The 23,990-nt window shown below is 43.0% G+C and overlaps 1 protein-coding gene across 1 annotated transcript in view; it reads left to right on the top strand.

The window, feature by feature from the left end:
* The first annotated feature begins 6,107 nt into the window (after positions 1-6,107).
* The window catches only part of Jhy (junctional cadherin complex regulator), a 59,065-nt gene continuing 41,182 nt past the window's right edge, over positions 6,108-23,990 (top strand). The window contains exons 1-4 of the mRNA XM_035443592.1: positions 6,108-6,418; positions 14,407-14,420; positions 21,121-21,133; positions 21,802-22,327. Coding sequence (XP_035299483.1) covers positions 6,108-6,418; positions 14,407-14,420; positions 21,121-21,133; positions 21,802-22,327 — 864 coding nt within the window. The remainder of the gene's footprint in view (positions 6,419-14,406; positions 14,421-21,120; positions 21,134-21,801; positions 22,328-23,990) is intronic.

Here is a 23,990-nt window from a genome sequence, read left to right as displayed (position 1 = left end):
CCTCTTCCTTCCTGTAATGCACTCATGAGCAGGTCTGTCATCAGTGTTGAAATATGTTAATTTCCCCCATCTTGCCTCCTCTGCTTCTTGTTTTCAGATACAAGTAAACCTAGTCACAGCAAGCAAAAATGTCTTCTATTCTCCCCAAATGTATCATACGGTTTATGGGTTTGTTTTTGTTTTTTAAAGCCATCCTACTTAATTTTTAGAAAAGCCTAAATTCAGGGAAACACTATATTGATATGTTAAAAGAGAAAATAATTTTGCCAAGGTGTTTTTGGCTCCGTGAAACAATCTGTCATTTATTTTTATTATTTTTATTATTATTATTATATTATTATTATTATTATTATTATTATTATTATTATTATTATTATTATTACTGAAGACAGGAAAGCTCTGACCTGGAGATACGGCTCAGCAGTTAGGAACACATGCTGCTCTCCTAGAGGACTGGAGTTCCGTTCCCAGCACCTACATCCAAGAACTTACCACCTGTAACTTGCCTTCCAGGGGGATGTGTTACCTCATTCCTCCTCAGGTACCTGCAGTCACACACACACACACACACACACACACACACACACCTAATGCAAACAATATTTCTCCTTTCCCAGTGGCCTCTTGCTGGCTCCCCTGGTGGTGGCGGTATGCAGGAGAGAGAGGTGGCCATGCTGAAGGAGGAAAGGGGACCGACATCCCTTCACTTCCTTACAGTTTCTTCCAAGTCCCCTTGGCAGAGTCTTTTCATCCCCAAGAGCTCAGCGGGCTGCAGTAGCAGCACCTGAGTCCCCTCTGCTCCTCCCAGAGCTGGCTCTGTTAGTCCTTCCTCATCCCCCAAGTGGTCCTTCTCCAGGCTTCTCAAGGGTAATGATTTCAGGTTCGTCCTGGGCTTCCCTAGTCATAAAGGCCAAAGCTGCTTTCCATGGTCACTATACGCATGAGAAGTGTGTCCCCTTTCCAACTCTTCATAATATATCTTCATGTAAAATTATCTCCACTAAAACAACTGACATGGTTTCTGATCTCCTGGCATGCACTGTCACTTGTGTTATTCCAACCTTTAGTGACGCCAGAGCAAAAGCAGGGTAGCTGCTGCAGAGGAGGAGGGAAGTGGGCCAGACTTCAGGGGGTTCTGTACTGAGAAGGTGGTGTGTCTCTACAAGGAGCTGCTGGAACACAACACTTGTGAGTCACAAGTGGGCGGTGAATTGCAGAAAGCCAGGAGGAAAGTTCTCCAATTGATGCAGAGAGCAACTGAAGGGCCTGAAGAACTGCAGCTCGCTGACTAGTGGCTAAGAAGGTGGACAGGTGTGAGTGGTCCTCTCTTGATTCCTCAGAACACACCTGTGAGCTACTGCAAAGAAGGAATACTTCTGCATGGGTTTTCTCTGCATGTTTGAGGTTGCTATCATAATTGGTGCAATGGACTGGACAGAATAACATAAATGCTTCAGATAACTCATTTTTATTTTGTCAGCGGACATTGGGGTCTTACTGTGCATGTATAGGAAAGTCCCTGCTGTCAAAGGGAAGTGAAAATATGATCGGCTACAATAAGAAACAGATTGAAATGTGGTAAAAAAAATTGTAGTAAGGTTATTTTCCAGTTCCCTGTTTCCTATTATTAGTGAAGCAACTAGTCTGTAAACATTCTTGCCTCTTTGATGGCAGTTATGCAGACCTATTAGTGTTTTGAATATGAATGTAATTTACAGCATTTCCTTTCTTTGTCTTCGAAAATTTTTTGACAGTAGGTGTCCTACACACATACAAATGTCCTTCCTTCCTTCTTTCCTTCCTTTTCCTTCCTTTCTTTCTTTCTTTCTTTCTTTCTTTCTTTCTCCCTTTCTCTCTTTTTTTGAGACAGGGTTTCACTATGTATCCCTGGCCATCCTGGGATTCACTCTGTAGACCATACTGGCCTCAAACTCAGAGATGCACCTGCCTCTGCCTCCCAAGTGCTGGGATTAAAGGTATGAGCTGCCACCACCCAGCATAAATGTATGTCTTAAAGGAGTATTTAAAATGAACATCAATGTCAACCACTAAGGTCAGCAAATACAATCTCAAAAGCAGTCTGCACTCAGAGTCCTAACTTCACATAAATTCCTACTTGGGCCTTTTAAAAAATTACTATGCTATTGTTGTTGCCCTTTGCTGTGTGTGTACCTACAAAGTCAGCAGAGTTTGATTTAGCTGGTCTTTAATTTCATGTTCCCATATTCACCAGTTTGGATGCTGTATGAGGCATTTTCATCATAGCTGTGGCATAATGCCAGACAGCAAGAACACAGGTGGTTATTTTGGCTTAAGGTTTCAGCCCTTCAAAGTGGGGACGGCATGCACAAGCTCTTCACATCCGGGGTAACAGGAAAGCAGAGAATTCAGCAATAGGCTATAACCCTCAAAGGCCAGCCCCAGTGACCACCTCTGCCAACCAGACTCCCAAGCACAAAACACCACCACCACCCGGGAACCAGGTGTTCAAACCCAAGCCTGAGTGTCAGATTTAACCTGTCACAGATGCATAAAAACATATGCTTCCTTCAGGTGAATGTCTAAAGGTGAGGTTGCTGGGAACTAAGGTGTGCCTGCATATCCAGATAATGCCAAACCGGTTCCCAAATGCTATCCAGTTCACACACTTGATAGTCCTTCATTCAGATAATTCCCTTGGCCCTTGGAACTGGTGTGTATTTCTCTGTTCGCTGTTCCTTTGGGTGTTTTAGCTTTTTGAGACAGGCTCTCACCCTCCTTATCCTCCCTCTGACTGTCGTTGCTCCCAGGTGGCATCACCAACACATGGCCAACTTTTCACCTTAGGATGCCTGTGTGGTGAGTGTTCTGTCCTGGGTGGCTTTAATTTTCCCTCTTCTGAGTATTAGAGAATGAAGTTCCTTTCCGATGGAGGTCAAATGCTTATTGGTCACTTGTTCTCTTCTTCCCTCCCGCCTCTCTTCCCTCTTTGCCTCCCCACTCCAGTCAGCTACCCATTCACTGGTGTGTTGGTCTTGCCTACCATCTCAGCATCACTGAGGGACTCTCCCCTCCCTGCTTTTCCTCCTAGTGAGGGTCGGGGTGGTTGGGCCTGAGCATCCCGAGCCGGAGGTCCCCCGCGCCGCTGGGCAGCAGGAGTCCCGAGGCTCCCAGAGAGCGGGCGCGGTGTTGGCCCCGGTCTCCAGGCAGCGGCGGGCGGGGCGGGAGCCGCTACCGGAGCCCGGGCTGCGGAGGTTGTGGGCCAGGGGCGCGGCTGCCCAGCAGCGCCGGCAGGTGACGGGCGGTTCCCGGCGGGTGGGAAGGGGCGGCGCGGGGCAGGGTGTACCAAGAACTCGGGGTCCGGCGCGAGGGAGTCTCGGAGCCTGAGGTCCCGGAGGAAGGACCGCGCCCAGGCAGGGCCGCGATCCCCCAGGCCAGAGAGCCTGGTCCCCAGCCCCTTTATCCGGGCCTCCTACCCGCCACCTCCGAACCTTCCAATGCTCCCTGCAGCCGGTCCTGACCCTTAGAAAGAGCCAACGGCGGCGAAAACCCCGAAATCCCCATGGGACACCCACCCAGCCTGTTTCAAACACGGCAACTTTGGATCCGTTGTTCAACCTGAGCGGGCCTCCTTGTCCCTCTGCCCTAGCGGGTTTGTCCCCAAGTAGTGGCAGAGACATAAAGCTGGTGGTCTCTTAGTCCCTAGATACTAGGGACTGTGCCCATGCCTTTCTTGTTTACTAAGAAGTGGATTGATCGGGATTCTCAGAGGCCCAACCGTTGTTTTGTTTTGTTTTCCCCTTGTTTTGGTTTGGAGTTTTTGTATTACTAGAGATATTACTAGGGAGTTGCTCTTGAAATGTAGCCACTTACTGAATTTATTCCAGAAGTCAGCTCTTTTGCTATAATCTCTCTCTCTCTCTCTCTCTCTCTCTCTCTCTCTCTCTCTCTCTCTCTCTCTCTCTGACACACACACACACACAACACACACACACACACACACACCACACACACACACACACACACACACACACACACACACACACACCCTCCCAGGCCTCCATAGAAAACCCAGTTTGGGGGATATTTCACTCTTTCACTTTCTTCCCAAATTTTATCAGTCTGTCAACAACAACTGAATTATCATCATATTTAGCCATTGCTAATTTATTACTACCAAGAAAGCTTGGGTTCTCATTTAAGAAAAGATAGAATGAAGGATCTGGATTATCATATGAAAAACAATTCTGAAATGAACTATGACTTTTTTTTCTTGCTGGAGTTGTAGATTAAACACTGGGTCATGCTTGTTCTATCAGTGAGCTACACCCCCTACCCCTGACATTTTAAGCTTGTTTCTCAACATTTCAAATACAGTGACTTTGAATAAACAAAACTGGTGCTTGTAGTGACTTAGATTTTTAAATGTTTTTATGCTTGCTTCTAAAAAAAATACCATAAAAAGCAAATCTGTATTAAAACATGACAGGAATGTGATTGATCATATGTATTAAATAAGAGACTGCAGGCAAACTCATCTAAAATTAGGCAGTGATTTATTAGTAAAGAGGGAACTTGGAGTTAAGCAGAGAATCATCCCATGTTTGTTAAGTATGAACACTACCTTTTGTCTGTTGTGTTTGTTAGACGATTTCATCCAAGGACTGCAACGTGTCCTTGGAAACCCTAGCAACAAGGTCAATATAATAGTAATTCAAGGAACAGAAATCAGGTCAAGGTATTTAATTAAAAACTGGTTTTGCCAAAAGAACATGAGCAAGGCAGTCAAAATAAATATGAGCATAGCTCCAATGGTAAAGGTTTCTGACTCTGTCTCTGTCTCCCCCACCCCACCCCACCCCCGCCTCTCTCTCTCTCACACACACACACACACACAGTATAAAGGCGGTGAGAGAGAAGATAAACCAAAAGAGAAACACTGGGTAGAGATGAAAGGAAAACCAACCCCAACCATCATCTTCCAATCCTGCATGAACTCAAAGCATTTTTCTGTAAACCATCTCATGGGTCACCATTGTAGCCCCCGGAGACAGTGAGGGTTCACTTGGAATCACACTCTTAAGTAAGTTAGAAGGAACAGACTCCACTTACTTACTGCATGCTAGCCATTCTACCTACCTACCCAGCTCAAGAACAGCATCTGTTCCAGGTAGGTGGGCATCCAGCCTGTGTTTTGAGTCAGTAGGTGACAGGATTCACAAACAGTTTGGTGATTGTTGTTGTTGTTTCCTTGTTTTTAGATAGGTTCTCATGCAGCCAAAGCTGGCCTCCCACCAATGCCTGACCTCCCTCGCCTCTCCAAATGCTGAGCTCACCAGCATGCACGGACATGCCTTGTTTATTGAACATTTTTAACCATTACTGTTACATTGCTGTTGTCGTCTAATACTGAGCTGAGATTGATCTCCATATAATGGCCACCAAATTATACACTCTTCTCTAGCAGCATCCTGAGTAGCAAAAGCCTTTTCTAAATGATGGAGCCAGCTGATGCTGGTCTAGGAATGAAACAGTCTGTGTATTACATTCTGGTGGGAGAATGCTTTTCTCTACTTTCTAAATGGTAAACCCTAAACCTGTTTGAGTGCATCTGTGGCTGCTGCTGAACAGGATGTGAACACACACACACACACACACACACACACACACACACTTGCCCTGGGCATTTGAAATAAAGCCACCAAAAGCACTGCTCACAATTAACCATTTAGCTTTGTTCCGGCTTGTTTGTAAGGAGCCCTTGGAAGCTGGAAACAGAATCTGCTTCCAAGCAGCCATTTGATTTCCTCAATAAAACCTCATTCGATGACTCAGGCCGCTTATGGGCCCTAAATCAGATGTGTTTCTGCAGAGAGAAAAACAATCATTTTTCCAATAGGACTTCCTTGCTCATACACTCAAAAGGGTGCATTCGACAGCCTGCAGATAATGTAACAAGGTTCTCTTGCTCACTGACGTTTTTTGACAAACATTGCCATTATGATTTCAGTAGCCACAGAGTAACGTAAATATAATTTTTAAGCAATGCATTTGATAGCCACAATTATAAATGTCAGCTAACTGCTCTGTTAACTCATGTGCTCCTGTCCATGTTTCTGTTTTTCAGGATGAGTAAATATAAACCAATTCCCAAGCTCTCCATGCAGTCTCCTGTCCATCATACCAGTTCAAGGACCCAGTCCTCAAACAGACCCTTCAAGAAAGAAGACTTAAGTCGGATTTCAAACGACTCCTTAGAATCAGATTCAGAAAGCCTCCCTCGAGTGGTTAAGTCTCAGTCCGAAGTTGAGAACAAAAACATGGAGCCTGACAGCTTAGAGGAGGAAAGCCTCAGTGAGGCAGAAGAGGAAGTGAACAGAAAAGCAGCCCACAGGGCCGGCAAGGAAGACCTGGGAGCCCATGGTGGTGTGAATCACAGGTAAGGAACTGGCCTGTGTAAGGCCTGATGCCGACTAATTTCTAATACCTGTCCAGGTGAGACAGAGTGGGTTGTCATAGTGAGCAATGTGCAAAAGCCGTCTCCAAGCAACTAAGAGATGTGGTCCTTGATTTCACCACATTCTCCCCACCTCTTCTTCCTCCTTCTCCTTCTCCTCCACTTCCTTCTCCTCTTCCTCCTCCTTTTTTTTTTTTTTTTTTTGTGACAGGGTTTCTCTGTGTAACAGTCCTGGATGTCCTGTCACTTTGTAGACCAGGCTGGCAGCGAACTCACAGAGTGCTGGGATTAAAGGCAAGCGCCACCACCACCCAGCCCTCCTCCTCTTTTATTAAGCAATGTTGTCCTTATTGACTGGGTGTAGGAGCCTCAAGAACATACCTAGAGTACCAGGAGACCCTTCTGTAGGTCACCAGGCATAGCCACTGGTCTTAGTAACTCTTCTTGTTACTGTGGCAAACTACCTGGCAGAAAAAGAAGGATTTATTATTTTCATGGTTCCACAGTCTGTCATGGTGGGGAAGACACAGAAGCTGGAGAGACTTGGTCTGTGATGGAGGATGCTCAGGCTGCAGCTTCCTGCATAGAACCAGCAGGAAGCAGAGTCCACTCACTGGACCCTGAAGTAGGTGTTACCATGGATGCCAACTTGCAAAGACCTGCTTCTCCTAGCTAGGCCACATTTGCAAAGGTTCCACAACCTCCCAAAATAGAGCCACTAGCTGTGGAGCATCTCAAAAGACTAATCCCTGGTGGACAGTCATGGAGAGGTCTCTAAGAGCCGAAATTAGCCCCTTGACCTGAGCCTTTTCCTTCTTCCTCTCCTTCATTTCACTGGAGATGTCAAGTTAAATGAAACTTGTCTTCATATTAGGGAGTCTCAAAAATCAGAAAAAACATAACTGTTGTCGCCAATAGGCTGAATATAGTTGTTTTTTTTTTTTTAACTCTTTTACTCTTTTGCTCTTGGGGGTCTGCCACCCAGGTCTCAAATAAATCACCCGGAGTCTTATTCTTTCTTATGAATGTCCAGCCTTAGCTTGGCTTATTTCTAGCCAGTTTTTCTTAACTTAGATTATCCTGACTACCTTTTGCCCCTGGGTTTTTACCTTTGTCTATTTCTGTATTTCTTTCTTCATTCTCTGTGTCTCGCTGTGTAGCTGGGTGGCTGGCCCCTGGAGTCGTCCTTATCCTGCTCCTCTTGTCTCCTCCCAGATTTTTCCTCCTCTTTATTCTCTCTGCCTGCCAACCCTGCTTATCCTTTCTCCTAACTAGATGTTGGCCACTCAGCTCCTTATTAGGTCAATTAGGTGTTTTAGACAGTCACAGTAACACCGTGTCACAGAGTTAAACAAATGCAACATAAAAGAATGCAACACATCTTTGCATCATTAAATGTTCCACAGCATGAACAAACATAACACACCTTAAAATAATATTCTACAACAACTGAATGCAGAAAAGAGTTTAGCAGGACTTTAGCTAAACACACTGAGTCAACTGGGGGCAGAGGGGACAGTATGATGAACCAATTTTTCTGGAAGCTGGTGCCTTTAAATTACAGAGGGGGTATTACCAACTGCAGACGAAAGCTGCTGCTAATAATGACTATTGAACAGTATCAGTACTGTAGAATCTTTTAAAGGCCATTTTGAAGTTCTTCACTGTAATTCTGTAGGGAAGGTGTTGTGGTCTCTACATTAAAGTTGGGAAAATGAAACTAAATGAGAAGAAATAATTTGTCTAAGGTTATAGTGGATTGAAGGCATTTTTGCTTTTGTTATTAATGTCATGTTTTATTGTTTCTGTTTGTTTTGTGGTACTATGAATCAAACTCAGAGCCTTGGGCATAATAGGCAAGCACTCTGCCACTGAGTCAGATCCATACCTGTAAGCTTTTTGACTGTGAAAAATATCTATCCCACCCAAAAAAAAAAAAAAAAAATACTGGGGAAAAGGTGACATAACTCAATGCCATATTTATATTAGATTATTTTACAGTCATAAATATAATTTAATCATTTCATGATTGGGGCTAGAGAGATGGCTCAATGATTAAGAATCTGTGCTGCTTGTAGAGTTTGGTTCCCAGCACCCTCAACAGACAGCTCACGGCTGCCTGCAGCTCTAGCTCCTGGGAATCTGACACCTCTGGCCTCTGAAGGTGCCTGCATTTAACTGCAAATACCTATTCACAGATACACAGAGTTACACATGTCTGAAAAAGAGAAATACAGTTTCCTTGTACCCTTCCCATGTCCTTTCCCCAAAGATATACTGGTGTGGCTGCACATCCTTCTTGTCGCCTGTTTCCTTGTCTGTTTCTTTCATGGGTGCCTGTAATTGGTGATGATATATGCATATATATGCAATATCTCTATTCTCTTCTGTACATTGTGTGGAAGTAGAGCCTACCCATCTCCAACTGTAAGTTCCTCTCTCACTGCTGTGATCACAGACTTGACAAGAGGCACCTTGAGGAATGAAGAGTTGGTTGGCTCACAGTTCCAGGGATACAGTCTATCCCCACAGGAAGGTCACAGCAGCAGGAGCTTGAGGCCTCTGGTTTTATGGCATCCACAGTCAGGAAGCAGGGAGGAGTGAAGGCTACTGGTCCACTCATCCTCCTTTTTATTCGTCCAGTGGTTAGGATGGGTCTTCTCATGTCCGTTAACTTAGGAATCCCACACAGCTATGCCCAGCTGACATTAACCATCACATCCACTGATGAATATATTTAGGTTCCTCCAATTCGTATTTCACACAAGTGTCTGTGTGCATCCTTCTTTGGCTTGTTGCATATGAGAACTCCATTCTGAAATGGAATCATAGAATCTTAGGAGAAAGGATATGTGCCCACCCTGCCTGTGCATTCCCAGACCTCACAACTGTCCAGACATCTTAAACCTTTGTACTCTGAGAAGGTATAAAACATTCTACTTTTGGTAAATTTTAATTGCTTGTCCCTCCTCGTGACCTCTATGTTTTAGCCAAAGGTCAATTTAGGCATCATCTTCAATGCCTGATTCATTTCATTTAATTCATTCCATTCCATTTAAAATAGCACATTTTTCTACACTCGAAATTATGAACTTGTGTCATGTTACACAGTATTCCAGTGTCTAGAGATGTTACAGTATGATTATCTGAGACCATGGCTAGATACCAGCATCCTGGTTGATTTGGTTTTATTATCAATGTTTATATATGAAAGAATTGACAGAGCTTGGTGACATATTAGGTTCAATGGTTGAAGGAATAAAGGAAGCCCCTAAGTAAGTGTAATAACCATTACCATGTATAGAACTTCTCTCATGAACCCATCATTGTACTACATGCTTTACATGGGTTACCTCTTGTGGGGTCCTAGTAGGTAGATACTATAGTCAGCCCTCTTGAAGGTTGTCAGTGAGGCTTCAAGAAGTTGCCTTAATGTCCACTCATTGTATCTAATGAGTACTTGATCAAAATACTCATGGAATCTGGCTTGGTTCTCTATGTTTTTATCCTGGCTCTGATGTGGGAGATCTGTAGTCTTCATGATAGTAAATGATAATAGCTTTACTTATAGAAATGAGGACATCAGGGACTGGAGAGATGGCTCAGAGGATAAGAGCACTGGCTGTTCTTGCAGAGGTCCCAAGTTCAATTCTCAGCAAACACATGGTGGCTCACAGCCATCTATAATGAGATCTTATACTCTCTTCTGGCCTGCAGACAGACCTCTGTATACATAATAAATAAACAAATCTTAATAAATAAACAATTTTAAAAAAACATGAAATGAGAACATAAGAAAGGAAGTCTTTTTGTTGTTTCTCATGTTTTTCTTTTTATGTGTCAGAGTGGTTTTGCCTGTGTGTATATCTGTACATCAATATGTGAAGTGTCCACAGAGACCAGAGGAGGATGTCAGATCCCCTGGATCTGGGATTAGAGATGGTTGTAAGCTGCCAAGTAGGGGCTGGGAATCTGATCCAAGTTCTCTACAAGATCAGCAAGAGCTCTGAACCAATGGCTCATCTCTCCAGCCCCCAAGTCTGCTGCATTGTGCGGTTTTCTTGCCTGACTCCACTGAATGGCCTCATTTCCCCAGTTGTTGACTGTTTCCTCCTTTTGTCCCATGCTCAGCAGGCACCATACTTTAGTTTTGTTCAAACTGCCCAGAAATAATTTGATTACGTTCTCAGAAAAGAGTGTACTTCCAAAAGTCAAAATTATGGTTAGATGCTTCATCTTTTGGTTCAGAGGCCTTTAGATAATTCTGTTTTCCTCCAATTGCCCTGCCTTGGCAATGTTTAATGATAGACTGTAAACTGAAGATCAGGGTTAAAATGGACTACACTTAGTACCTGTTACAATACAGTGCCCCACTCACTGGATGTAAAAGGACCAGTTCCACACTACAAAGGAAAACAGAACTGAAGGATTTGTCCAAATAATGGCTCAAAAATGTGATTCAAGTGTGGTCAGGTATCGATCCTTTCTCTGCCCCATATTAGTTATACGGTCCTTTCGTAGGTGTTCTGTCACTCAAATCTAAGTAGTTATGAGCCATGACACAAATAAATTGATCTCAGGTTCTCAACATAAAATTGAAGCAGGCTTTCATTTCTATAAGGTAGACGGCATTCTGGGGATTGTAGTTCAAAAAAAAAAAAAAATTAGTCCAAGCCTGACCTTAAATCAAGACAAACATTTCTCTTGCTTTTATAGGCAATAGTTTTAAAAGCTGCCTGGCAAATCACTTAGCCCCACACTTGTGTTTTGATGTGACGAACCTCCAGGAGTCAAAGCCACAGCTCAGGGTCTATGGATTAGAGAAAACCCTTTACTTAATGGAAATTGGAGCAGCGTTGACAGTGGTGAATGGATCAAGAGTGGAGAGAGGATCTTCACGCGATAATCCTTAAGTCCCATTCTGGAAGGAGCCTTATGACACTTGCACTCATGAGGAAGCAGATCAATGTAATGCCCAGGCTGTCAGAAATAGCCTCTTTAGTCCTGAAGCCTTCTGAAGCCTTGTTTAAAAACAAGAAGGAAAATCAGAAAGCAGCCATCCATCCGCACCTAGCGTATGTGCTTAAGAAGGTCTTGCTTACAGGAATATTTATACGATTCTTTCAGCTGTAGAGCTACTTGCTTCGTATGCTAGTTCCTCTATCTTAGTCAGAACCTCTAGATAGGCTCAGTTTAATTAAAAACCAGTTTTTTTAAAAGCCCAGTTTAATAAAAACCCAGTCCTTAATGAGGTGCTAGGGAGTGAACTCAGGACTTCACATGTGTGAATCTCACATGTTACTTTGCAGATGAGAAACTGAGGCTCCAGGACATGCACAGAGCCCGTAAGCTATTCTAATTATGAATATGTAATCATGGGTCTAAAACGTCTTCCCATCAAATACTTGCTTAGCACCAAGCCTGATAACCTGAGGTTGATCCCCAGAACCCAGGCAGGAGGAGGAAAGAACTGACTCCCACAAGTTGTTCTCTGACAGTGTACACCCCACACACATAAAGTGAGTGAGCCAATGTAGTAAAATGAAATACATGATCATGGACTCCACTTTACTAACTACTAAAACATTAAAGAGAGGGCTGTTGAAGTGGCTCAGCAGGTAAAGGCATCTGCTACCAAGCCTGGGGACCTGAGTTTGATGCCTCCAGACACACATGGGGGAAGGAGAGAACAAACAACCAAAAGTTGTCCTCTGACCTCCACACCTGCACTGATTGACATGTGCACACGTACACACGATAATAATAATAGTAATAATAATATAAAGACTGAAGATAGAACAATCTCAGGGTGGACTAATCTGAAGCCAGAGTAAATGTGCATGTGGAATTATGCATTTTTATAAAGCAACACAGTTGTCTAAAGGATACGGAGTCCCCTGAATAAGTAGACAGTTACTGTATTTCTCCTTGGGCAGTTAGGTCAGGGGTCACATGAGCCTTTATGCTTCAGCAATTCCCCTGGGACATAGCATTGTTTCCGCTAGAGTGCTCTGTGGTAGTTTCCTCTCATATCACCTGGAAACCACAGTATCAGTATGCAAAGGATTTGTGTCCTGTCTAAGGATGCACCGTGAGCTAGGTAGGTTTTCACGGGAAGCAGGTAGCATGGCGAGCCATTACAGCATTCAAGAACTGTTGGAAGGGGTGGGGGACTGACTTGGTAATGATCAACTTTTTTTTAAACTGTAGGATACATTCTCCCCACCCTTCTCTTGGGTGCTTTAAAGTATGTCGCTTCTAGTGATAATAAAACTATCAGAAAAAGTATTGGATGATTAATTCTAGGGCTTGAAGAGGAGTATGAAAGTGTCAAAACAAACGTGGTCGGTAAAGAAAACCTTAGTGATGATCAAATATCGGGAGTTTCCTTTCCTCCCAAATTTCTCCAGCTGTTTTCTAGAACTTGGGAAATATTTAAGTTGAGACTAGAATCCTTCCTGTTCCTTATAAGGGTTGTGGATTTTTTTTTTTCAGCAGTTGGGAACATAAGGAAGACATTTAAAACTGGTTCTAATATTCTAGCGATATGAAGACCATTCCAGAAGGTTCTGGGAATTAACTTTCATTCTTGCTCACTTTTAATGTTATTCATCTATGTTAATTTATATTGTCTCTTGATAGGTAAACTTTGAATTGGAGGCCATTGGTTGGCCAATCTCTTTAAATTTGTTACCCTGTATACCATGTTCTAGGGGTCCTAAAGAATTTGGGGCGGGGATAGCAGCTGAAACCTGAAATAAGACTATGTGGGAAATTGTTATATCAGAGTGGTGCTTTCTGTTGTAGGTATTAGCTGTTTCCGCTTTACACTCATTCATTGTCTCACTAACTTCTTAGTTAAACCCTGATGCATTCCTTGGAGCAGGCGTGGTGCCATCATGACAGGTGGACTGTCAAACAGAGAATAAGGAGTGTGTGGGAGCATTGGTTGTGTTTATTAAAGGCCAAGCTCCAGCCAGAACTGCTGCGGAGGCTCATGGGGGCTCTCCACTGTCGCCCCCAGAGATATATGCTAGTTCCTTACTCATTTATTTTCAAAACTGGGGTATGTTTTTCTGCTCAAGTAAGTAAAAGTCAGTTAAAAAAAAAAAAAAAAAAAAAAAACCTTAGAAGGAACAATTTCTTACCCACAATCCTGTGAGTTTAGCGAGAAGATAATAGCAAGTTACTAAAGAGATAGTTCCATTTATGACCTATTTACATCTCCTCGAAAATTGAAAAATATAGAAAACTTTGATTAGTATAATTTTCAACCTCTTTTTTATTTTTCAAGACAGGGTTTTTCTTTGTAGTTTTGTAGACCAGGCTGGCCTCGGACTCACAGAGATCCACCTGCCTCTGCCTCCCAAGTGCTGGGATTAAAGGCATGTGCCACCACTGCCCAGCTTCAACCTCCTTTCCTATAATAATAATAATAATAATAATAATAATAATAATAATAATAATATCTTATTTGTTTGGGGGAGCACACATATCATGATGCAGTCACAGAAATCAAAAGATGGCTTTTGGGGCTCGGTTCTCTCCTATCATGTGAGTCAGGAGAATAGAATACCTTTACTTGTGGAGCCATCTGGTCATTTGAGGCAGACTCTCACTGTGTAGCTTAGGCTGGGTTTGAACTCATGGAAGTCCTCCCTAAGAGCTGAGATTCCCACTGTGAGTCATCAAGGCCAGTTTTATACATTTTTAGTTTTAGTTATTATAATCTTGCTAGTATAATTTTTAATGTATTGCATTTAAATTAAGAGCTTTTCCCCAATATTTACCAGCACTGAGGAGAAGTTGTGCAGAATAGGCCCGCCTTAACTCATACAGTGATAGATGTTTAGAACATTTATTAGAGTCTGGAAGGTCAGCCACTTTTCCTGTTGTACAAAAGGAGGAACCATGACCTAGAGAAATAAAGAGACTTGCTCAAGCTCACAGCCTTAATCAGTCAGTGGCAGAACCTGGCCACAGGGTGTCTTAGTTGCTTTTCTATTGCTGAGTGGAAACACTGTGCCTGAGGGAACTTGCTGTAAAAAAATCATTTAATTGGGGGGTTTCCTTACAGTTTCAGAGGTTGAGTCCATGGTCATCATGGCAAGAAGCATGGTGGCAAGCCGGCATGGCACTGGAGCAGTAGCTGAGAGCTTACATCTGATCAATAGGTTCGCCTTGAGTTGAAATTAGTCCTAGCTATAAGTTGGGACAAATGCCTGGTTATAACAGGCACAAATCTGTTGTTGAAACCTAGTGTGGTTGTGCACACCTTTAATTGAAACACTTGGGAACAAGAGGCAGGTGGATCTCTGTAAGTTCAAGGCCAGCCTGATCTACATAAAGAGTATGTAGCCAGGGCTACATGGAGAGGCCCTGTCTCAAAAAAACAAACAAACAAACAACAAAATAAAAAAAACAGCAGCAAAAGAACACAAATCTGTCTTGGGGGGAGAAGAGATTTGGTTCAAAATTATCTAAATGTAATTGCTGTAAGCAAAATTCACTAACAATTAAACCCCCTTCATTTGAGTGTGTTTCTATAGAAGTTTTTTTTTTTACCTTCAGTTCATTAATCTATTATTTTTCAATTAAAATGTTGGATTATTTATGTGAAATACATGTCTCCATTAAATGAAAATGTATGGGTTACAAATAGTCTCCACAAAGTGTGTCTGTGGGATTATTTTATTTCATACGTGCAAAGGTGACTTTTTAATCTTTTGGATTTGTTGCATTTTATTTCCTTACACCCTATTGATGAGACGAGCAAGGCAAGGCAGGATTTAGGAACCCTCAGAAACAATCATGTTTTGTGGTCCCTTTAAAGAGCATCACAAACTCTACACTTAAACAAAAATTGAATTTGCTGCTCGTGTGCATAAAAGATTTAATGGCATATAAATTGGGAATAATTATTCTGTTTCAAAGGATTAAATGAAACCTAAATCAGTAATAATATGTGCAGTTTCAATCTAACTGCCTGCTTAACATAAAGTGGCAAATAAGCAACAGCTAACTGACGAAGGGTTTCGCTTTTATTCCCCTCCTCAACAGGCAAAATGGGCAGTTATTGAATATTTTATTGTGAGTGCAAAGGATGTTAATTGAACTAGAAACATGCTCTAATTTTAGTAATTTTTTGATTGAATACAAACCGAGTATGAGGCTCTTCATTAAATGGAGATTTGATTTTATTTTGTTTGAAGTTATCACAGCATGGACTCAAACATGGTCCATTAAAGGCAGCACAGACCCCACCAAACGCATGTGAGATGCCCCCCCCCCCTGCATCCATTTCTAACCCAAGCCCCTGAAGAGGAGCCCCGACATCTGTTGTCTGAAGGGTAACAAAGGAGTAGTGTGCCCATTGTCTGTGTGACCTTCCTGTCGGATGAGGAGGGGAAGAGGTGCATGTTTTGTGTGCAGATGATTGCCCGTGAAAGAGCACTTCACACTCATTTTGTCCCTGTGTGTTGACCCAGACTGCAAAACACAATTGGGCTCCTTAGCACACGAGCTCGGTACAATGGGGTCCTTTAGTATCATGTTCTGTTTCAACAATTCAATTTGTTTCTGGGAAGCATTACAGGTTTTCATGCACATGATTTTGAAAGGAAAAAAAAGCCTCCCATTAGCTTTAACATGTCTTCTATTTGAAACAGGCAAGAAGATGTCTGGAGAGAGCCATTGCCCGTATACATGGCACTGTGTGGTTAAAGCTGTTGGGGGAACCATGGTTGATTTGGTTTTATTTCTGTGTAATACACACTTTCCTTGGTGCTTCCCTTCTGACAATGAGTTTGGAAACATGTTTTTCAGCAGCTCGTCTCTTCTTGTTTGTTCCCAGTCCCTTTGGTATTGTCTAGTTTCTGCTTAAAACGTCAAGCTCTGTAGGCCTGATGATCCTCCAAGCTGCCATTTCTTTAAAGAAAATCTGTTAGCACCTCAAATTTAAGGATTTTCTGGAAGGTACAAAACAATTCAGCTCTCTGACTGGTATCTCCCTCATCGAGTTTTAGTGGCTGTTAAAATTCTTCATCATGTGGATTCACTGATATTTCTTAACCCCATTTCCTAAATTATGGTTCAGACATTTCCCACAGAACCTAAGTTGTGACTAAAAATATGGATTTTTTAAAAATCTGGGTGTTATGTCTTTCAGGCCACTAGGGCACAACTTAGAGCCTCGTACCCTTAAAATATCTTAAGCCCTGTGGGGAGAAGGATCCCTTGAGCTCCATCAGCAGGAAGCGTAGTACACAACAACTGTGTTATGTCCTGGAGACTGAGTGCAGTGGGCAATGAGCAAAACCCGGCAACAGAGCTCATTGCTGTGTTCTCCAGGCTGCTGTTTATTCCATCCTTACTCTGTGCCAGGCACAGAAGTTAAATAGGCATTCACAAAGTAACCAGTGGCACCAGAAGTTAAGGGTGGTGATTATGTTCTAGAGCTGTTGTCCTTGCTACACTCAACTGTAACATCTCCCACAACCACAAAACTCCATATCATCGTGCAGAGAAGGAAGGCATCATGCATACAGGTGGCTGTTGGCAATCACTGTGTGATGCTGGTTCAATGTCGTAAGCAGTCGGAGTGCTGCAGTGCTTCCAGTGTAATCACAGGGTAAAATGGGGGGGAATACACTCCCGTTAAGTATCGGAGGCCCTTGTGTTATCTTTCCATGAGTGTGATGAGATTCTTAAAATAGACACCTTAGAAGGAGGAACATCTCTGAACTCTCATTACCACGGCACATGACCCTGCTTCTTCAGGCCTGTGTCAATATCGAGGCAGGAGCACCTGTGAGAGGAAGTCTGTTAACCCCTATGGAGCCCAAGAAACAAAGAGGTAGCAAAAGCTCCAGTAGCCCAAAGGGCATGGCTCCAGTGACTTAGCATCCCCATAAGGCCCCATCTCCTAAGGGTTCAACCACTTCTCAGTACTGTCACAATCTGGAGACCAAACCTTCAACACATGGACCTCTCTGGGGCATTTAAAATCCTAACTATAGCAACTACCTTTAAAAGAAAATACCAGATGTTACTTAGTTATACCAGAAAGTGAGTTAGTTATCTTAGGCTCCCAGGATGACAAGGTTGGAGTGGATTTTGAGATATTATTGAACAACTGAATATGGATCTCCCTGGAACTAGAATTACAGGTGGTTATGAACCATTGTGTGGGTTCCAGGTACTGAACCCCAGCAAGTGCTCTTAGCCATTGAGTCATGGCTCCAGCCCAGTGATGTTCCATTGGTCACCAAGAAGATGGCTCTAAATGCCTTCAAAAGAATGTGTGTATAAGGCTGACCTGAAGCTCATCCCTTTGGCTGTCCCTAATTGACTACCAGTCTTCTCTCTGTAATTAAGCACTCAGATAATTTAGCTAAGCCCAAACTCATCCAGAGTTATGAGGTCCTTACAAATCTGACTTCTGGTTAACCTTCAACTCCAAGCCTTAGCCTTCCTCCTCTCTGTTTCCCCTTCTCTGCAGAGCTTCTGTTCTTGAGAAGCCACGCTGCTCTATCCCCTCCACTCCTCTTTACTGTTGTTCTCTCAGCCTGGTGCACATTTCCTTAGCCTTAGGTCGGGGCCATGACTTCCCACAGAAAGCTTTCGCCAGCCTCCTGAGAAGCAAGCACAGGTCCCTCCTGAATCCAGGTGGCCCTGTGGTCCCCACCAGAGCAAGCATCACTCCACAGTGTTCATTGTTGGTTTTCTTTGTTTCCCCAACGCTGTGCTACTTAACCACTGTGTCTCCCCAGCCTACTGAGTGTTCAGGAAACACTTGTCCAACCAACCAGTGAACTAATGAGTATAAGAATAAAGTTAAATTCAGTCTTTCCCTTCAGTAAACCACAGATGTGGGGATACAACCTTGGTTTGTTTGTTTTTTAAAGTTATATTTGCTTGAAGATAATAATTGAGCTTTCTTCTCCATGTAAACAATTGCAACTGAACCTGAGGTCACTTAGTAGAAGATAAACCCTAAACTCATTCACTAATTTGCCCCAGCGCAAAAAGTGTCTTCATGTTAAGATTTTAATCATGTTGCTACGTTTTTAAAATAAGTTATCAACAGCTGTATTTGTGTTGGAGCATTTATGGAGATCCAATTATTTACTCTAGAAGCATTTAACTCGTTATGTCCTAGAGCAACTGCCCTGTACTAAGGCAAAGATTAGGGAAGGAAGGCACACTGCAGTTCCTGAAGCCCAGGACATTATTTAGGCAAGAACATCCATATGTGCATGTATGCAGGACACTTTAAGATACACGGCTTCATGCATCTTTAGTCGGTGGTGAGAAGTGGAAGAAATACAACAGTCCAATTTGAGACAAACTACCTCAAAAAATGAAAGGTGTCCAAATACAGACATTTGTAGGACAGACAAGCCACAGGAGGGACGTACCCATCATGGCCCTAACAGGCCATCTTGTGGTGTCGCTGTGGGAGAAACCGTGATGCCTCACTTCCTCAGAGATGAATCATTGTCCCTCTGGAGTTTTGTTGGGGAAGAGCCTGTCTAGGAAAAGGAAAAGTCATCTACATGGAAACATTTTCTACCTTCTTAGGACAGCTGAAAAACTCACAATGAAAACTTAGTAAAGCCGACAAGTATTGGCTTCTTGTCCAGTTTTTGCTTTACATTGAATCAAAGAAATCTAGATCCACATTAAGATGGATAAATTAGAATTATAGAGACCATTAGTTTGTTTACCCAGCATAAAATTACGTCCTCTGTAAACGGGAATATCAAATAGCATAAAAAGCTGGGTGATTCACATTCTCTTTTTGATTAGAGGACTACATCCACTGTCCTCAGCAAGGGAAAAATCTCTCCCATTTAGCTTCTGAAGATCAAAGAGGCCATTAAAATATGCCATATTACCAGCTTTCTTTATTTTTTTTTCTTTTTCAGTTAAGGCTAGAGGGCTACTTTACAAATTGAGACTGCCATGGCAGAAAGAAATACTTTGTTTGGGGTCTCGTTTACTTCCCTCAGACAGGACCATGTGCTTAACCTTAATTAAATGAGACTGTCCTAGAGCTTGAGGCCCAAGCTGACCTGTCCCCTGAGGTTCCTGTGCATGGCCCTGACAATCAATACACTCTGAGTTACAGTCTAAGCCTCGTGGATTTTTCTGTGGAACATTTGATAAAAATATATGGATAAGAGGAAGGGAAAACCAAAATTCCTGCATAGACATGCAATTGAGATAAAAAACAAAACAAAACAAAACAAAACAAAAAACAACTTGGCTTTCCTCCTGAGAGGAGACATTATATATTTCCCTTCCTTCCCTTTCTTTGTTTTCCTTCCCCCAGCCCCTCTCACTTTCTTTTCTTTTTTTTTTTTTTTTCTTTTTGACGGGGTTTCATGTAGCCCAGGCTGACCTTCAATGAACCTTTTACTCATGGATGACCTTGAACATCTGATTGTCCCACCACCTCCACCTACTCCACCTATAGCTGGGACTGCAAGGGTGTACACCACCATGCCTAATGCTAGGAGTAGAATGTTGGGCAAGCACTCTAGCAACTGAGCCACAAGGCCAGCTGGCCAGTGTGGATTGTACTTATCCTCAGCAGGAGACACAGCAGAATGCCATTGCTCTGCATAAGTAATAGGACTCTTTGAACCACAGAAACATGTTGGTTTAGCATTGCAGACATTTCCTTTTCGTCTGTTTCCTTGCTTTTAGGATTTAGTTGGTATCCTTTTTTGCTACCGAGTTCAATGAACTTGGGTAATCAGACCTTTCCTGTGGTTCTAACTTGAGTCTTAGCTGCACCTACCCCATCTAGATAGCAAAAGGGAAATGAGAGGACAGAATCTGAGATTGAGTTTAAATAAAATGAAGTCAATAGAATGAGCGAGTTTATTTGTGTGTGTGAACTTTTTTTTACATCTTTTTTATAAATTTATTTTTTACATTCCAATCCCAGTTCCCCCTCCCTCCTTTCTTCCCACTCCCTCCACTCTCCCCTCCCATTTGCTCCACAGAGAGGGTAAGGCCTCCCCTAAGAAGTCTACTAAGTGTCTTATCATCTCTTTGAGACAGGACCAAAGCACCTCTCCATCCCCACACTCCTGTGTCTAGGCTGGGCATGGTGTCTCTTCCATATAGAATGGGCTCCACTAAGTCAATTTGTGCATTAAAGTTAGATCTTGGACCCACTGCCAGTGGCCTCATCTATTGTCCCAGTCACACATTATCACCTATATTAAGGGAGACTAGTTTGGTCTATACAGATTCCCCATTTGTCAGTCCTGAGTCAGTGATCTCTCACTAGCTGGGGTCAGCTGATTCTGTGGGTTTCCCCATCATGGTCTTGACTCCTTTGTTCATATTTTTGCTCCTCCCTCACTTCAATTGTACTCCAGGAGTTTGGCCCATTGGTTAGTTGTGGATGTCTACATCTGCTTCCATCTGTTTCTGGAAGAGGGCTCAAGCTTCTCTGGGGTTAGGAATTGTAGGCTGGGTACCTTTGGCTTTATGTCTGGTATACACTTATGAATGAGTACATGCTATATTTGTCTTTCTGGTTTTGGGTTACCTCACTTAGGATTTTTTTTTCTAGTTCTGTCCATTTGCCTGCAAATTTTAGGCTGTCATTGTTTCTTACCACTGAGTAAATATACCACATTTTCTTTATCCATTCTTCAGTTGAGGGGCATCTAGACTGTTTCCAAGATCTGGCTATTAAGAATAATGTTGCTATGAACATAGTTGAGCAAATGTCCTTGGGTGTGAATGTGCCTCCTTTGGGTGTATGCCTAACAGTAGTATTGCAGGGTCTTGAGGTAGGTTGATTCCTAATTTTCTGAGAAATAACCATACTGATTTCCACAGCAGCTGTACAAGTTTGCACTCCCACCAGCAATGGAGGAATGTTCCCCTTTCTCCACATCCTCTCCAGCATAAGCTGCCATTGGTGTTTTTTGTTTTTGTTTTTTTTTTATTTTAGCCATTCTGATTGGTGTAAAATGGAATCTCAGAGTGGTTTTACTTTGCATTTCCCTAATGACTAAGGATGTTGAGCATTTCTTTAAGTGTCTTTCTGCCATTTGAGATTGTTCTGTTGAAAATTCTCTATTTAGATGTGTTCCCCATTTTTAATTTTATTTATTTGGTAGTTTGATTTCTAGTTTCTTGAGGTTTTTTTTTTTTTTTATTTTGGAGATCAACCCTCTGTCAGATGTGGCGTTGGTGATGATCTTTTCCCATTCTGTATGGAGCGTTGTGTGTGAACTTTTTAATGGGTCTGTCTCAGTTGGGGACAGTCCCTTGAGGGAATCCCCTGGGGATTTACCTGAGTTAAGTACTTCTCATTTCTTTTCTGCTTTGGACAGTCAGCATCATGTAGAAGACAAATATTCAGATCTCCGATATGATCCCAATTGGAAGAATAAGAGAGAGGAGGCGCAGCCATTGGCTGTGGAAGTCTTGCCAGGGTCTGTGGATAGCTCTTCAGAAAGCCTGCCTGGGGCTCCGCTCTACCCTTCCAGGGAGCCATCAATGGGACTCTCGGCAGGGAAAGGCAAAGAGAAAAGGAGTCCTCAGAGCGAAGAACCCTCCTTATTTGGAAGCGAGTTCCTAAGCCCAAACTATGAGTGTGGCGCCACCGGTCAAAATGAGTCCTTTTCGGAACTAAGCGACAGTGACCTTCGAGAGAAGTCAAGCAACCTCTCCCAGTACCTGAAGAGCTCAAGTTCACACAACGAAGTTTTCCTGCCAGGATCACGGGGGCCCCGGAGAAGGAAGTCCAAACAATATTTTGTGGAGAAAAACAAGCTGACTTTGGGATTGCCGACTCCTAAACCAGACTCTTACCTTCAACTTCACAATAAAAAAAGAGGAGAGACCCGTCAGGAACAGGTGCGTCAGGAACAGGTGCGTCAGGAACAGGTGCGTCAGGAACAGGTGCGTGCACGGCTTGAGCATCCCTTCTAAGTTGCCCTGGGATTTGCGTTTGTTTGAAATGGCTGTATGTCTCTTCCTTCTGGGCGAGGATGCCATAGTAACCACTTGCCTTGATAAAGCAAATGCTTCCATACTAATGGGTACTTTCCCGCCGCCGACTCCCCCACCCCACCCCCGTTGCTGTCACTTCCTAGGCTGCTTCCTTCTCCTCTTCCCTCCTCCTGCTTCCTCCTGTTCTTTTTCTTCCTCCTTTTTTCATTTTAGAGAGAGAGGGTGTGTGTGTATGTGGGGGGGGGTGTGGGTGCGGATATACATATGTGTGTATGTGGTTGTGGGTGAGGTCGGCTTGCGGAATCACTTCTCTTTTTCTACTCTGTGGATCCCGAGGATCCATCTCAGGTCACCAGGCTTGGTGGGAAGTGCCTTCACCAGCTGTGCCACCTTGCTAGCCTAGCTGCTTCTTAGAGTGTGAAAGTTACAACTCTATTAAGAGCAAAATGAAACACACCTGTGGTTTCCAGTCCTGTAACTACTAGGATTCAATTACTCTATCTAAAATGTCTCCATTCAAAGACCCATGAAATTTTTTACTGTTTATTTTATGTGTATAAGTGTTTTGCCTGCAAGTATGTCTGTAATGTGTGTGTGTGTGTGTGTGTGTGTGTGTGTGTGTGTGTGTGTGTGTTGGGATTTATTTCTTCTGTGTGTTCCAATAGATGAAATGCAGGGCTGAGCATTTAATCCCTGTGTTGCTTGTCTTTGTTCTCACCTTAGCATGGGTTGCAGCATTACAAAGTGCCCCAGCACATTGGAAGTAACATGATACATTCACCCCCAGAACGGCAGCTTGCATAGGAAGTGATTCTACACCCAGATCTGTGTAGGTGCTGGGTGCTGAGCTAGGGTGACACAGCAGTGTGGGAGTGGCGTGAAGCAGAACACAGTATGGAAGATTTTTCTTTTTATTATTCAAATGACTCTATATCTTACCAGTTCCCACTGACAATAATTGCACTGCCCCTCATTGTCCTGTACATGTAGTATGAAAAAATTACAGCTTAGACTCTCCATATGTAAAATTAGAAAAATAATGAATGCCCTCTTTTTCCTCTTCTGATTGTTTTGAGGATAAGTTATTTTCTGAATAATGGGCCTGTTGGAAGTCAGGCATGGTGGTACACACTTGTAGTCTCATCACTCAAGACGTTGAGACTGGAGAATGGCAAGTATGAGGTTAGCCTGGACTATGTCGAAAGACCTTGCCTGAAACATGCACTCACAAACACCCACACCCACACCCACACCCACACCCACACCCACACCCACACCCACACACACACACACACACACACACACACACACACACACACGCAGCAAAGAAGAAAAAGAAATGTTGTTGCAAGTAAATGTAGCTTTGTTTCATGGACACAAATAAGGACCTGTTCTGCTCACCTCCTAATGAATATGCCATATATACTATAGACAAAAGTAAAGAGCTTGGCCGATCAGTAATCCAACACCCTATTGGAGAACAGCTTGGACGTCACTCCACCTATGAAGGTGGAGTCCCTTTCCAGGGATAGGAATATGTGGCATCTTTGCCTTTGTAACTAACAAC

This window comes from Cricetulus griseus, chromosome 4, assembly GCF_003668045.3.
Source record: "Cricetulus griseus strain 17A/GY chromosome 4, alternate assembly CriGri-PICRH-1.0, whole genome shotgun sequence".
NCBI classification, from domain to species: domain Eukaryota; kingdom Metazoa; phylum Chordata; class Mammalia; order Rodentia; family Cricetidae; genus Cricetulus; species Cricetulus griseus.
The sequence above is the reverse complement of the archived record's forward strand: the minus strand, read 5'-3'. Positions and strand labels throughout refer to the sequence as shown.